The sequence below is a fragment of the Lepidochelys kempii genome, chromosome 1 (assembly GCF_965140285.1).
Source record: "Lepidochelys kempii isolate rLepKem1 chromosome 1, rLepKem1.hap1, whole genome shotgun sequence".
Taxonomy (NCBI): domain Eukaryota; kingdom Metazoa; phylum Chordata; order Testudines; family Cheloniidae; genus Lepidochelys; species Lepidochelys kempii.
Window position 1 is genome coordinate 353,025,775 of NC_136380.1, and position 14,883 is coordinate 353,040,657.

The following is a 14,883-nucleotide window of genomic DNA, read 5'->3' on the forward strand; positions in this document are numbered from 1 at the left end:
ACCACCTCCCTAGGCAACGCATTCCAGTGTTTCACCACCCTCCTAGTGAAAAAGTTTTTCCTAATATCCAACCTGAACCTCCCCCACTGCAACTTGAGACTATTACTCCTTGTCCTGTCCTCTTCTACCACTGAGAATAGTCTAGAACCATCCTCTCTGGAACCACCTCTCAGGTAGTTGAAAGCAGCTATCAAATCCCCCCTCATTCTTCTCTTCTGCAGACTAAACAATCCCAGTTCCCTCAGCCTCTCCTCATAAGTCATGTGTTCCAGACCCCTAATCATTTTTGTTGCCCTTCGCTGGACTCTCTCCAATTTATCCACATCCTTCTTGTAGTGTGGGGCCCAAAACTGGACACAGTACTCCAGATGAGGCCTCACCAATGTCGAATAGAGGGGAACGATCACGTCCCTCGATCTGCTGGCAATGCCCCTACATATACATCCCAAAATGCCATTGGCCTTCTTGGGAACAAGGGCACACTGTCGACTCATATCCAGCTTCTCGTCCACTGTCACCCCTAGGTCCTTTTCCGCAGAACTGCTGCCTAGCCATTCGCTCCCTAGTCTGTAGCTGTGCATTGGGTTCTTCCGTCCTAAGTGCAGGACCCTGCACTTATCCTTATTGAACCTCACCAGATTTCTTTTGGCCCAATCCTCCAATTTGTCTAGGTCCCTCTGTATCCTATCCCTCCCCTCCAGCGTATCTACCACTCCTCCCAGTTTAGTATCATCCGCAAATTTGCTGAGAGTGCAATCCACACCATCCTCCAGATCATTGATGAAGATATTGAACAAAACCGGCCCCAGGACCAACCCCTGGGGCACTCCACTTGACACCGGCTGCCAATTAGACATGGAGCCATTGATCACTACCCGTTGAGCCCGACAATCTAGCCAACTTTCTACCCACCTTATGGTGCATTCATCCAGCCCATACTTCCTTAACTTGCTGACAAGAATACTATGGGAGACCGTGTCAAAAGCTTTGCTAAAGTCAAGATACAATACATCCACTGCTTTTCCTTCATCCAGAGAACCAGTAATCTCATCATAGAAGGCGATTAGATTAGTCAGGCATGACCTTCCCTTGGTGAATCCATGCTGACTGTTCCTGATCACTTTCCTCTCATGTTAAGTGCTTCAGGATTGATTCTTTGAGGACCTGCTCCATGATTTTTCCGGGGACTGAAGTGAGGCTGACTGGCCTGTAGTTCCCAGGATCCTCCTTCTTCCCTTTTTTAAAGATTGGCACTACATTAGCCTTTTTCCAGTCATCCGGGACTTCCCCCGTTCGCCACAAGTTTTCAAAGATAATGGCCAATGGCTCTGCAATCACAGCCGCCAATTCCTTTAGCACTCTCGGATGCAAGTCGTCCGGCCCCATGGACTTGTGCACGTCCAGCTTTTCTAAACAGTCCCTAACCACCTCTTTCTCCACAGAGGGCTGGCCATCTATTCCCCATGTTGTGATGCCCAGCATAGCAGTCTGGGAGCTGACCTTGTTCGTGAAGACAGAGGCAAAAAAAGCATTGAGTACATTAGCTTTTTCCACATCCTCTGTCACTAGGTTGCCTCCCTCATTCATTAAGGGGCGCACACTTTCCTTGGCTTTCTTCTTGTTGCCAACATACCTGAAGAAACCCTTCTTGTTACTCTTGACATCTCTTGCTAGCTGCAGCTCCAGGTGCGATTTGGCCCTCCTGATTTCATTCCTACATGCCGGAGCAATATTTTTATACTCTTCCCTGGTCATATGTCCAACCTTCCACTTCTTGTAAGCTTCTTTTTTATGCTTAAGATCCGCTAGGATTTCACCGTTTGCCTGCACACAGCTTTGCTCTGGGCCCTTGGCCACTGCCCTGGGTCAGCGGGGTCCCATGCTGCCTATCCCACTACAGGACTCCCCATACGCGCTTACAAACTCTGCACCTTGGCCATGCCCAGGGCCCAGCGCTGCCCACGGGGTTCCCCTACCCGCTACCACCCCCTGCACCCCAGCTGTGCCCAGGGCCCCTCGATCAGTGCTGCCCACGGGGTACCCCTGCACGCTCCCACCCCGGCCATGCCCAGGGCCCCTCGATCAGCGCTGCCCACTGGCGTCCCTGCAAACTCCCACCCCCTGCACCCCAACCGTGCCCTGCCCAGCACCCCTCGATCAGCACTGCCCATGGGTGCCCCTGCCCGCTCCCACCCCCTGCACCCTTACCGTGCCCAGCACCCCTCAATCAGCACTGCCCAAGGGTGCCCCTGCCCGCTCCCACCCCCTACCCCCCGGCTGTGCCCAGCACCCCTCGATCAGCACTGTCCACGGGCGCCCCTGCCCGCTCCCACCCCCTGCACCGTGGCCGTGCCCAGCATCCCTCGATCAGCGCTGCCTACGGGCACCCACGCCCGCTCCCACCGCCTGCCCCCCGGCCGTGCCCAGCACCCCTCGATCAGCGCTGTCCACAAGCACCCCTGCCTACTCCCACCCCCTGCCCCCCGGCCGTGCCCAGGACCCCTTGATCAGCGCTGCCCACGGGCGCCCCTGCCCGCTCCCACCCTGACCGTGCCCAGCACCCCTCGATCAGCGCTGCCCACGGGTGCCCCTGCCCGCTCCCACCCTGACCGTGCCCAGCACCCCTCGATCAGCACTGCACACAGGCACCCCTGCCCGCTCGCACCCCCTGCCCCTCGGCCGTGCCCAGCACCCCTCGATCAGCACTGCCCACGGGCGCCCCTGCCCGCTCCCACCCTGACCGTGCCCAGCACCCCTCGATCAGCGCTGCCCACGGGTGCCCCTGCCCTCTCCTACCCCCTGCACCGCGGCCGTGCCCAGCACCCCTTGATCACTGCTGCCCACGGGTATCCCTGCCCGCTCCCACCCCCTGCCCCCCAGCCGTGCCCAGGACCCCTCGATCAGCACTGCCCACCGGCGCCCCTGCCCGCTCCCAGCCCCTGCCCCCCCCCCGCCGTGCCCAGCACCCCTCGATCAGCACTGCCTACGGGCACCCCTGCCCGCTCCCACCCCCTGCACCGCGGCCGTGCCCAGCACCCCTCAATCAACGCTGCCTACGGCCACCCCTGCCCGCTCCCACCCCCTTCCCCCCGGCCGTGCCCAGCACCCCTCGATCACTGCTGCCCACGGGCGCCCCTGCCCACTCCCACCCCCTGCCCCCCCGGCCGTGCCCAACACCCCTCGATCAGCACTGCCCACAGGCACCCCTGCCCGCTCCCACCCCCTGCCCCCCGGCCGTGCCCAGCACCCCTCAATCAGCGCTGCCCACGGGCGCCCCTGCCCGCTCCCACCCCCTGCACCCTTACCGTGCCCAGCACCCCTTGACCACTGCTGCCCACGGGCGCCCCTGCCCGCTCCCACCCCCTGCACCGCGGCCGTGCCCAGCACCCCTCGATCAGCGCTACCCACGGGCGCCCCTGCCCGCTCCCACCCCCTGCACCGCGGCCGTGCCCAGCACCCCTCGATCAGCGCTGCCCACGGGCGCCCCTGCGCGCTCCCACCCCCTGCCCCCCGGCCGTGCCCTGCCCACCCCGCACTCACCCTTGATGGCTTCGCCCCGGTTCAGCTGGATCTCGCCCTCGCCCTGCGGCGTGTAGCTCTTGACCACGATGAACCTGCGGCCGGGCACGGCGCTGTACAACTTGCGCTTGGGCCCGCGCAGGGCGGCGGGCGCGGCGTGGCGGGCGGGCTCGGGCCCCGGCCCCGGCCCCGGCCCCGGCCGCGGGGGGGCGCCCTGGCCGCCGCTGGGGCTGTAAACGAAGACATAGGTTACGGTGCTGATGCCCGGCAGCGCGCAGCCCGGCCCGCCGCGGGGCAGCGCCATGGCGGGGGCGGGGGCGCGGGGCTCAGCGCAGCCCCGCCAGCGGCCGCCCTGGCGCGGCTCCGGCCCGGCCCGGGCCCCGGGGGCCGCCGGCCGCGGGCGGCTCCATGGCTCCGCGCCGCCCCGCCGCGCTGCCTGCGGGCTGCCGCCGGCGCATGGCCCGGGCGCGGCGCCCCGCGGGGCTCGGCTCCCTCCGGCGCCGCCGCTCGCACAGGCCGGGCGGCAGGTGCCTCTCGGCGGCCGCGGCTCCGCCCCTCGGCGGGCGGGGACTCGCCGCCGCCGCCCCGGTACGGCCCGGCCCGGGGCCACCCGCCCCGCGCTGCCCGGCCCGGCCTGCGTGTGGGGCAGAGCCACGTGCCGCGGCTTGGGGGGCGGCGCCCGGGGGCGAGGGCCGGGGGGCAGCGCCGGGTGTCAGGGACAGAGGTTGGGGGGCAGCGCTGGGTGTCGGGGGGGCGGCGCCCGGGGGCTAGGACCGGGGGGCAGCGCCGGGTGTCAGGGGCAGAGGTTGGGGGGCAGCGCTGGGTGTCGGGGGGCAGCGCTGGGAGTCGGAGGGGCGGCGCCCGGGGGCTAGGGCCGGGGGGCAGCACCAGGTGTCAGGGGCAGAGGTTGGGGGGCAGCGCTGGATGTTGGGGGGGCAGCACCAAGTGTCAAGGGTGTCAGGGGGCAGCGCTGGGGGGCAGGGGTGGGTGTCGGGGAGGCGAGGGCAGTGTCCGGAGGAGGGGTGTGTAGGAAGGGGGGGCAGTGCCCAGGGGAGGCGAGGGCAGTGCCCAGGGAGGGGTGTGTAGGGAGGGGGGGCAGTGCCCAGGGGAGGCGGGGGCAGTGCCCAGGGAGGGGTGTGTAGGGAGGGGGGGCAGTGCCCAGGGGAGGCGAGGGCAGTGTCCGGAGAAGGGGTGTGTAGGGAGGGGGGGCAGTACCCAGGGGAGGCGGGGGCAGTGCCCAGGGAGGGGTGTGTAGGGAGGGGGGGCAGTGCCCAGGGGAGGCGGGGGCAGTGTCCGGAGGAGGGGTGTGTAGGAAGGGGGGGCAGTGCCCAGGGGAGGCGGGGGCAGTGCCCAGGGAGGGGTGTGTAGGGAGGGGGGGCAGTGCCCAGGGGAGGCGGGGGCAGTGTCCGGAGGAGGGGTGTGTAGGAAGGGGGGGCAGTGCCCAGGGGAGGCGGGGGCAGTGCCCAGGGAGGGGTGTGTAGGGAGGGGGGGCAGTGCCCAGGGGAGGCGAGGGCAGTGTCCGGAGGAGGGGTGTGTAGGGAGGGGGGGCAGTGCCCAGGGGAGGCGGGGGCAGTGTCCGGAGGAGGGGTGTGTAGGAAGGGGGAGCAGTGCCCAGGGGAGGCGAGGGCAGTGCCCAGGGAGGGGTGTGTAGGGAGGGGGGGCAGTACCCAGGGGAGGCGAGGGCAGTGTCCGGAGGAGGGGTGTGTAGGGAGGGGGGGCAGTGCCCAGGGGAGGCGGGGGCAGTGCCCAGGGAGGGGTGTGTAGGAAGGGGGGGCAGTGCCCAGGGGAGGCGGGGGCAGTGTCCGGAGGAGGGGTGTGTAGGGAGGGGGGGCAGTGCCCAGGGGAGGCGGGGGCAGTGTCCGGAGGAGGGGTGTGTAGGAAGGGGGAGCAGTGCCCAGGGGAGGCGAGGGCAGTGCCCAGGGAGGGGTGTGTAGGGAGGGGGGGCAGTACCCAGGGGAGGCGAGGGCAGTGTCCGGAGGAGGGGTGTGTAGGGAGGGGGGGCAGTGCCCAGGGGAGGCGGGGGCAGTGCCCAGGGAGGGGTGTGTAGGAAGGGGGGGCAGTGCCCAGGGGAGGCGGGGGCAGTGTCCGGAGGAGGGGTGTGTAGGAAGGGGGGGCAGTGCCCAGGGGAGGCGAGGGCAGTGTCCGGAGGAGGGGTGTGTAGGGAGGGGGGGCAGTGCCCAGGGGAGGCGGGGGCAGTGTCCGGAGGAGGGGTGTGTAGGGAGGGGGGGCAGTACCCAGGGGAGGCGAGGGCAGTGCCCAGGGAGGGGTGTGTACGAAGGGGGGGCAGTGCCCAGGGGAGGTGAGGGCAGTGCCCAGGGAGGGGTGTGTAGGGAGGGGGGGCAGTACCCAGGGGAAGCGGGGGCAGTGTCCGGAGGACGGGTGTGTAGGGAGGGGGGGCAGTGCCCAGGGGAGGCGAGGGCAGTGTCCGGAGGAGGGGTGTGTAGGGAGGGGGGGCAGTGCCCAGGGGAGGCGGGGGCAGTGCCCAGGGAGGGGTGTGTAGGAAGGGGGGGCAGTGCCCAGGGGAGGCGAGGGCAGTGTCCGGAGGAGGGGTGTGTAGGAAGGGGGAGCAGTGCCCAGGGGAGGCGAGGGCAGTGTCCGGAGGAGGGGTGTGTAGGAAGGGGGGCAGTGCCCAGGGGAGGCGAGGGCAGTGCCCAGGGAGGGGTGTGTAGGGAGGGGGGCAGGGGTGGGTGTCGGGGAGGCGAGGGCAGTGTCCGGAGGAGGGGTGTGTAGGAAGGGAGGGCAGTGCCCAGGGGAGGCGGGGGCAGTGTCCGGAGGAGGGGTGTGTAGGAAGGGGGAGCAGTGCCCAGGGGAGGCGAGGGCAGTGCCCAGGGAGGGGTGTGTAGGGAGGGGGAGCAGTGCCCAGGGGAGGCGAGGGCAGCGTCCGGAGGAGGGGTGTGTAGGAAGGGGGGGCAGTGCCCAGGGGAAGCGGGGGCAGTGCCCAGGGAGGGGTGTGTAGGGAGGGGGGCAGTGCCCAGGGGAGGAGGGGCAGCGTCCGGAGGGGGGGTGTGTAGGAAGGGGGGGCAGTGCCCAGGGGAGGAGGGGCAGCGTCCGGAGGGGGGGTGTGTAGGAAGGGGGGGCAGTGCCCAGGGGAGGAGGGGCAGCGTCCGGAGGGGGGGCAGTGGCCAGAGGAGGGGTGTGTAGGAAGGGGGGCAGTGCCCAGGGGAGGCAGGGGGTTAGGGCCCTGGTGGTTTGTGTGGGAGGCAGGTGGGGGCAGTGCCCAGGGAGGGGTGTGTAGGAAGGGGGGGCAGTGCCCAGGGGAGGCGAGGGCAGCGTCCGGAGGAGGGGTGTGTAGGAAGGGAGGGCAGTACCCAGGGGAAGCGGGGGCAGTGTCCGGAGGAGGGGTGTGTAGGGAGGGGGGGCAGTGCCCAGGGGAGGCGGGGGCAGTGTCCGGAGGAGGGGTGTATAGGAAGGGGGGCAGTGCCCAGGGGAGGCGGGGGCAGTGTCCGGAGGAGGGGTGTATAGGAAGGGGGGGCAGTGCCCAGGGGAGGCGAGGGCAGTGTCCAGAGGAGGGGTGTGTAGGAAGGGGGGCAGTGCCCAGGGGAGGCGGGGGCAGTGCCCAGGGAGGGGTGTGTAGGAAGGGGGGGGCAGTGCCCAGGGGAGGCGGGGGCAGTGCCCAGGGAGGGGTGTGTAGGAAGGGGGGGCAGTGCCCAGGGGAGGAGGGGCAGCGTCCGGAGGGGGGCTGTGTAGGAAGGGGGGGCAGTGCCCAGGGGAGGAGGGGCAGCGTCCGGAGGGGGGCTGTGTAGGAAGGGGGGGCAGTGCCCAGGGGAGGAGGGGCAGTGTCCGGAGGGGGGGCAGTGGCCAGGGGAGGCAGGGGGTTAGGGCCCTGGTGGTTTGTGTGGGAGGCAGGTGGGGGCAGTGCCCAGGGAGGGGTGTGTAGGAAGGGGGGGCAGTGCCCAGGGGAGGCGAGGGCAGTGTCCGGAGGAGGGGTGTATAGGAAGGGGGGCAGTGCCCAGGGGAGGCGAGGGCAGTGTCCGGAGGAGGGGTGTGTAGGAAGGGAGGGCAGTGCCCAGGGGAAGCGGGGGCAGTGTCCGGAGGAGGGGTGTGTAGGGAGGGGGGGCAGTGCCCAGGGGAGGCGAGGGCAGCGTCCGGAGGAGGGGTGTGTAGGAAGGGAGGGCAGTGCCCAGGGGAAGCGGGGGCAGTGTCCGGAGGAGGGGTGTATAGGAAGGGGGGCAGTGCCCAGGGGAGGCGGGGGCAGTGTCCGGAGGAGGGGTGTATAGGAAGGGGGGCAGTGCCCAGGGGAGGCGGGGGCAGTGTCCGGAGGAGGGGTGTATAGGAAGGGGGGCAGTGCCCAGGGGAGGCGAGGGCAGTGTCCAGAGGAGGGGTGTGTAGGAAGGGGGGCAGTGCCCAGGGGAGGCAGGGGGTTAGGGCCTTGGTGGTTTGTGTGGGAGGCAGGTGGGGGCAGTGCCCAGGGAGGGGTGTGTAGGAAGGAGGGGCAGTGCCCAGGGGAGGCGAGGGCAGCGTCCGGAGGAGGGGTGTGTAGGAAGGGAGGGCAGTGCCCAGGGGAAGCGGGGGCAGTGTCCGGAGGAGGGGTGTATAGGAAGGGGGGCAGTGCCCAGGGGAGGCGGGGGCAGTGTCCGGAGGAGGGGTGTATAGGAAGGGGGGCAGTGGCCAGGGGAGGCAGGGGGTTAGGGCCCTGGTGGTTTGTGTGGGAGGCAGGTGGGGGCAGTGCCCAGGGGAGGCGAGGGCAGTGTCCGGAGGAGGGGTGTATAGGAAGGGGGGCAGTGCCCAGGGGAGGCGAGGGCAGTGTCCGGAGGAGGGGTGTGTAGGAAGGGAGGGCAGTGCCCAGGGGAAGCGGGGGCAGTGTCCGGAGGAGGGGTGTGTAGGGAGGGGGGGCAGTGCCCAGGGGAGGCGAGGGCAGTGTCCGGAGGAGGGGTGTATAGGAAGGGGGGCAGTGCCCAGGGGAGGCGAGGGCAGTGCCCAGGGAGGGGTGTGTAGGAAGGGGGGCAGTGCCCAGGGGAGGCGGGGGCAGTGCCCAGGGAGGGGTGTGTAGGAAGGGGGGGCAGTGCCCAGGGGAGGAGGGGCAGCGTCCGGAGGGGGGGTGTGTAGGAAGGGGGGGCAGTGCCCAGGGGAGGAGGGGCAGTGTCCGGAGGGGGGGCAGTGGCCAGGGGAGGCAGGGGGTTAGGGCCCTGGTGGTTTGTGTGGGAGGCAGGTGGGGGCAGTGCCCAGGGGAGGCGAGGGCAGTGTCCGGAGGAGGGGTGTGTAGGAAGGGGGGCAGTGCCCAGGGGAGGCGAGGGCAGTGTCCGGAGGAGGGGTGTGTAGGGAGGGGGGGCAGTGCCCAGGGGAGGCGAGGGCAGTGCCCAGGGAGGGGTGTGTAGGAAGGGGGGCAGTGCCCAGGGGAGGCGAGGGCAGTGCCCAGGGAGGGGTGTGTAGGAAGGGGGGGCAATGCCCAGTGGAGGCGAGGGCAGTGTCCGGAGGAGGGGTGTGTAGGAAGGGGGGCAGTGCCCAGGGGAGGCGAGGGCAGTGTCCGGAGGAGGGGTGTGGAGGAAGGGGGGGCAGTGCCCAGGGGAGGCGGGGGCAGTGCCCAGGGAGGGGTGTGTAGGAAGGGGGGGCAATGCCCAGGGGAGGAGGGGCAGCGTCCGGAGGGGGGGTGTGTAGGAAGGGGGGGCAGTGCCCAGGGGAGGAGGGGCAGCGTCCGGAGGAGGGGTGTGTAGGAAGGGAGGGCAGTGCCCAGGGGAAGCGGGGGCAGTGTCCGGAGGAGGGGTGTGTAGGGAGGGGGGGCAGTGCCCAGGGGAGGCGGGGGCAGTGTCCGGAGGAGGGGTGTATAGGAAGGGGGGCAGTGCCCAGGGGAGGCGGGGGCAGTGCCCAGGGAGGGGTGTGTAGGAAGGGGGGGGCAGTGCCCAGGGGAGGAGGGGCAGCGTCCGGAGGGGGGGTGTGTAGGAAGGGGGGGCAGTGCCCAGGGGAGGAGGGGCAGTGTCCGGAGGAGGGGTGTGTAGGAAGGGGGGCAGTGCCCAGGGGAGGCGGGGGCAGTGCCCAGGGAGGGGTGTGTAGGAAGGGGGGGCAGTGCCCAGGGGAGGAGGGGCAGCGTCCGGAGGGGGGGTGTGTAGGAAGGGGGGGCAGTGCCCAGGGGAGGAGGGGCAGTGTCCGGAGGGGGGGCAGTGGCCAGGGAAGGCAGGGGGTTAGGGCCCTGGTGGTTTGTGTGGGAGGCAGGTGGGGGCAGTGCCTAGGGGAGGCGAGGGCAGTGCCCAGGGAGGGGTGTGTAGGAAGGGGGGGCAGTGCCCAGGGGAGGAGGGGCAGCGTCCGGAGGGGGGGCAGTGGCCAGGGGAGGCAGGGGAGGACAGGGCCTGATGGTTTATGTGGGAGGCGGGGGACGTGTATGGCGTTGGGGAGGGTGAATGTCAGCCCCAGGGGTTGTGCTGAGGTTTGTGTAATTTATTCTGTGCCCCTCCTGCTCTGATCCCCCCCTGCCCTTTGCTGAGCCAGCCTCCCTATTTCAGCAGAACGGAGCTTCCTCCCTGTCTCTGCTCCACCTCCCGCCCCGCAGGCGCCTGTGAATGGCTGCAAGGAGCCAGGGCTGGGATACCTGTGGAATAGGGACACGGCCTATCGAGAGGGGACGGACTCGCGGGCAGAGAAGAGTGAGGGGCAGGGCAGAGTGGTGAAGAGAGAGAAGAGTGGGGCACAGGGGTGTGGGGGGGTGGGACACAGAGGAGGAGCGGGGTCAGACAGGTGGAAGCATTTCAGGGGCCCAGGCCTGGTGGCTCTCAAAGGGCTTTGCAGCCCCATCACCACAGGGCCCCCCTCCTGCTGTCTGCTCTGGGGACTGGGAGCTGTAAACGTGGGGGGGGGGGGTTGGGGTTTCCTCTGGTCAACATCAGTCACCAGCCAGCTGCCCGCAATAGTGGGAAAGGTGATGAAAGGCAGGATTCTCAGCCAGCTCCCCTGCACTGCCCTCCCCACTCGACCTCAAGCTAGGCCTCAGTGCTCCAGGCTCTTCCCCTGATGTATACATTCAGCCCTTTGTGAGGGCCCCTCAGTGCACAGAGTTGCACCTCAGCATCTCAGTGCCAGGTCCCCCCGCCCCCCACCTTCCATGGCTTCTGATAGTAACCTCTTCAATTCACTGTCCCAGAACAGTGGCTGGAAAAAGACCTGCCTCAGACCAAACCCTCCTCAGCCAAGGCCAGCACAGAGCCAGCCTCCTCCTGATCTTGGGGGAGTGGGAGGGCCATGCAGACACATAAAGGAGGCTGGGAGGGAGGGGGCAGTATAGCAGGGTCTTCTCTTTTGTGTTGGGCTCTGCTGCTGCTCAGAGTTGCTGCTTGGCTGAGCAGATGCATCGCTGCCGGGGGGGCACCCTGTCAGGGTTAAAAGAAAAGCGAGCCCTTCAGGTGCTCTCAGAGGTACCACACTGATAGGCATCACTCCGATGCACAGATTATGTAATTCCTTGGATTTGCAACCAGGTGGGGGGTAAAACAGGCAATTCTGGAAAGAGCAAATTCTGGATGGACAGGAAATAGTTCATAGTTCCCGAAATCACCGACCAATGAACAGCCAGATACCCCCATACAGAGAAGAGGGGAAGGGATGGTTAATACTTAAACAAAACACATAACAACAAATGGCAAGGCCTCGTGTCTTGGAAATCACCATTTAAGCAAATTCTTTCATCAAACTCAGTCCCATGCACAGACTCAGGCTTCAACTCCAAACAGGCTGTGGTATTGGAGTGGGCATTTTTCTGTAATAAACGGGGCCTTAGTTCAAAAGCTTGGTGTTCTTTGTACAGTACAAAGCTGTAGTCCCTGGAGTGAACTGCTGCTTATACAAAATAAATAAAACTCTGTAATAAGAGTTCTAAATCGCACCTTAGTATCATTTTTACTAACTGCAGAAGTAATAGTAATGGGGATTTGATTATTAGAAATAGTTGGATTTGTGATGACCAGGAGAACCACCTAGTGAATTGCTTGCCAGGTGCAAAGGTTGTGGACCTCTGTGACAAAGTGGGAATGTTCTTAATGTTTTCTCTGAATACTGTGCGGGTGCCTCAGTTTCCCCTATGCAGTTCTTAAGTATCCAGGTGGTGAGATAAGAGTGTGTGATTGTGGCTGAGCCCTAGGGGGCCAGTGTGATGGTGTCTGCACAGAGAATAGCCGACAGCCTGTCCCCTGGCAACTGATGGGCTGGGCCCCTCCTCTACAAAGGTGCCAACTGAAGGTGTTGGAGAACAAAGAGATCAGGTGGCCTCCTGGCCCAGGAAAGAGACAAAGCCCAGAGGAGGAGGGGCTGGAGAGTTTCAGTTTGGAGCTGGCTGGGGAAATGGGGGGAGGCTCAGATGCGGCTCTGGTCTTCCTGCCCCCCCCCCCAAGACGGACCTGACTGAGGGGTCCTTTTCTCTGTACCTACAAGCTCTGTTTTAGACCATGTTCCTGTCATCTAATAAACCTCTGTTTCCCCGGCTGGCTGAGAGTCACATCTGACTGAGGAATTGGGGTGCAGGACGCAGTGGCTTCCCCAGGAGCTCCGCCTGTGCGGACTTGCTGTGGGAAGCACACAGTGTGGACAGGGATGCTGAATGCCCCAAGGTCAGCTCCAGGAAGGTCAAAGCTGTGTAAGATTCTTGCCCTGGGGAGAGGAAGCTTCCACAGAGTCCTGACTGGCTTTGTATGGAGCAGTTCCAGAGCATCGCCCGGTGACTCCGTGACAACTGGTGGCATGTACTGCACCCCATGAATGGCACTTCTTGCAGTAAGTGACTGGGGAGCAGTAGAATGAAGGGGGAGTAACGAGGACCAGGCATGCTGAAGGCTCAGAGAGGGACAGTTTCAGGGGGCGAAGGAGCTACCCTTAACCCCTGGGAGTGTGTGACCAGCGAGAAAGACTGTCGCAGTAACAGGGTCCCCTGTGGGGACTGCGGTGAGCAGTCTCAGGGGCGGAGGAGCCTGTGGCTTGGCCCTGGGAGAGAGGTGGTGACCTGGAGAAGGTCTGGCACAGGAGAGGTTCTTCCTGGAAACCGTGGGGAGCTGAGAGCACGCAGGCCTGTGAGTCCACAACAACTTGGGAACAGCGAGGTGATGGCCTATCACCATCTCCTTAAGAAGGACATTGTAACCCTGTGCAAAAAGAGAGGGTTACGCATTGGAAAGTTCACCAAAGCACAGTTCATCGTGCAGCTGGAGGAGGATGACCACTCTAAGGAGCAGATTTCTGACCCCAAATGGGGCTATAGCAGGATCTGGAGCAGCTGGAGTGGTAGCCAGGCATCCCCAAGAGTCCTGTCCCTGACCAGATGGGGGGGGGGGTCTTCATGATTGGGTTCCCCATCAGGGGATCGGAGACGGACGGGATTGGAGCTGAGTCCAAGATGAGCGAGAGGACCGTGAGAGACAGCGAAAGCCCGAGAAAGAGCTGCAGGAGAAGCAGCAGCAGCGGCATGGTGGAGTGGAGATGGCCTAGGGGACCTCCCCGGGGTGAGTGGGGATAGACCCTGGGGTGCCAGCTCCGCAGGGAAGCTCGAGACTAAATTGCTGCCCCTGGTTAAAGGGGGGGGGGATGTGGATGCCCACCTCACTGCCTTTGAGCAGGCTGGCAATTTGAACCAGGGGGACCCTGCGGAAAAGCCCCAGTATCTAGCTCCCTTGCTGGGTCCCAAGGCCACAGACTCCGTCAGCCAGATGGGTAGGGAGGTGGACAGGCTCCCACTCCTGGCCCTGGCCTGTGTGTCTGCGTGCAGTCTCCTGGGCTCAGGCCCCTTGGACCCACAGTGGGAGCGGGAGGTGATGGTCAATGGGGAGACATTCCTGGGGTGGTGAGACCCTGGGACAGAGAGAACTGTTGTCAGGCCCCGGGTGGTGCAGCCTCAGATGCTGAGGGGCTGTGTGAGTTGGGTGAGGGTCCCAGGGATGAAGACCCTCACCCTGCCTATGGCCCGGATCCCTGTGCAGACCCGGGGGGGTCGGGCTGGCTGGTCGTTGGGGTTCTCCAGGATACCGGCTGTGAGACCCTGTTGGGGGATGACTTTGTCTCTTTGGGACAGGATCCAGGCCCTGCTTCTGTAATGGCTGAAGGTTTGAATTTGAATCCAGGGAACCAATCGGCGGAGAGGGAAATTGTCAGTGAAAATGCAGATGACCTGGCTGGCATGGGGGAGGAGCGGCTAAGCTCAGGCTTACATCCGATGAAGTGAGCTGTAGCTCACGAAAGCTCATGCTCAAATAAATTGGTTAGTCTCTAAAGTGCCACAAGTACTCCTTTTCTTTTTGCGAATACAGGCTAACACGGCTGTTACTCTGAAACCTAAGCTCAGGCTATCTGCCTGCCTGTAACCAGACCCCTGGGGCTGGGTGGGACAAAGAGATGTTCCCTCCCCCCCTGCACACCGGAGAGGGGGCTGACGCTGGCTCTGATGCTGTAAGGAGAGCAGAGAGCTCACTGCCTGCCCCCACTGGGACAGCAAGGGCAGCGCTGAGCACGGGGGGACCTGAGACCCCAGCTGAGTTAGGGGACCCACAGGCAGGGCAGTTCGGCTGCCAACCAGGTTTAGCTGGTCCAGAGGCACTGCTGCGAAGTGATCTCACAACACGGAGGAAGCGACCAGAGACAGGGCTCAGCGGGGCTGTGACCCCGGGCTCAGCGGGGCTGTGACCCCAAGCCCAGCTAGCAAGTGGGAACAGGTCCCGCTCCCTCCCCCAGCAGCTCAATTCCAGACCGAGCGGCAGAAGGATCCCTCCTAGGAGGAGCTGAGGGGACTTGCTGGCCACAGGCTACAAACCCCCGTGGGGAAGGCTGCAGGGACAGATTCCCGTGGGAGAGGGGATTCCTGTACCGGGAAGGGGCTCCCCCAGGGGAAGTAGAACCGTGGGGGATCAGGAGGCCGCTGGGGGTGCCCCAGAAGTGTCGCCGCCGGCTGTCGTACCTGGCCCACAATGACCCTCTCTCGGGACACCAGGGGATCCAGGCCGCAGGCAGCGGCTGCTGCAGAACCGTGACTGGCCCGGAGTCTGGGACGCAGCCCAGCAGCACTGCAGGTCCTGCGACCCCGGCCGGGGGGGGGGGGGGGGGGGGGGGGGAGGCCGGGATAAGGGTGAAGCCCCCTTGAGACCCCTGCCCATCATAGAGGAACCTTTCCAGAAGGGGGCTCTAGACATAGTGGGGCCCCTCAGCAAGGCAACCCGGGCAGGGAAGAAATACGTCCTGGGGGTGATGGATTTCACCACCCGCTACCCAGGGGCAGGGGCTCTGTCCTCCACCGAGGCAGACACCAGGGCAGATGCGCTGCTGACCATCTTCAGCAGAGGGGGTTCCCCAGCGAGGTCCTTACAGACCAGGGGTCCAATGTCCTGTCAGCCCTGCTCTGGGGCTGGTGGGAGAAATGTGGGGTCTGGCCCACCTGGGCCTCTGCAGGTCACCCTCCGTCCCATG

At 65.5% G+C, this 14,883-nt stretch overlaps 1 protein-coding gene across 9 annotated transcripts in view; it reads right to left on the reverse strand.

The window, feature by feature from the left end:
- Positions 1-14,883, reverse strand: part of SHANK3 (SH3 and multiple ankyrin repeat domains 3) — a 769,810-nt gene that overhangs the window by 312,432 nt on the left and 442,495 nt on the right. For all 9 annotated transcript variants that reach the window (XR_013635242.1, XM_073329053.2, XM_073329054.2 and 6 more), the window contains one exon: positions 3,541-3,749. Coding sequence is in view for 8 of the 9 variants with exons in the window: in XM_073329053.2 (XP_073185154.1) it covers positions 3,541-3,749 (209 nt within the window). In the remaining variant the exon portion in view is untranslated. The remainder of the gene's footprint in view (positions 1-3,540; positions 3,750-14,883) is intronic.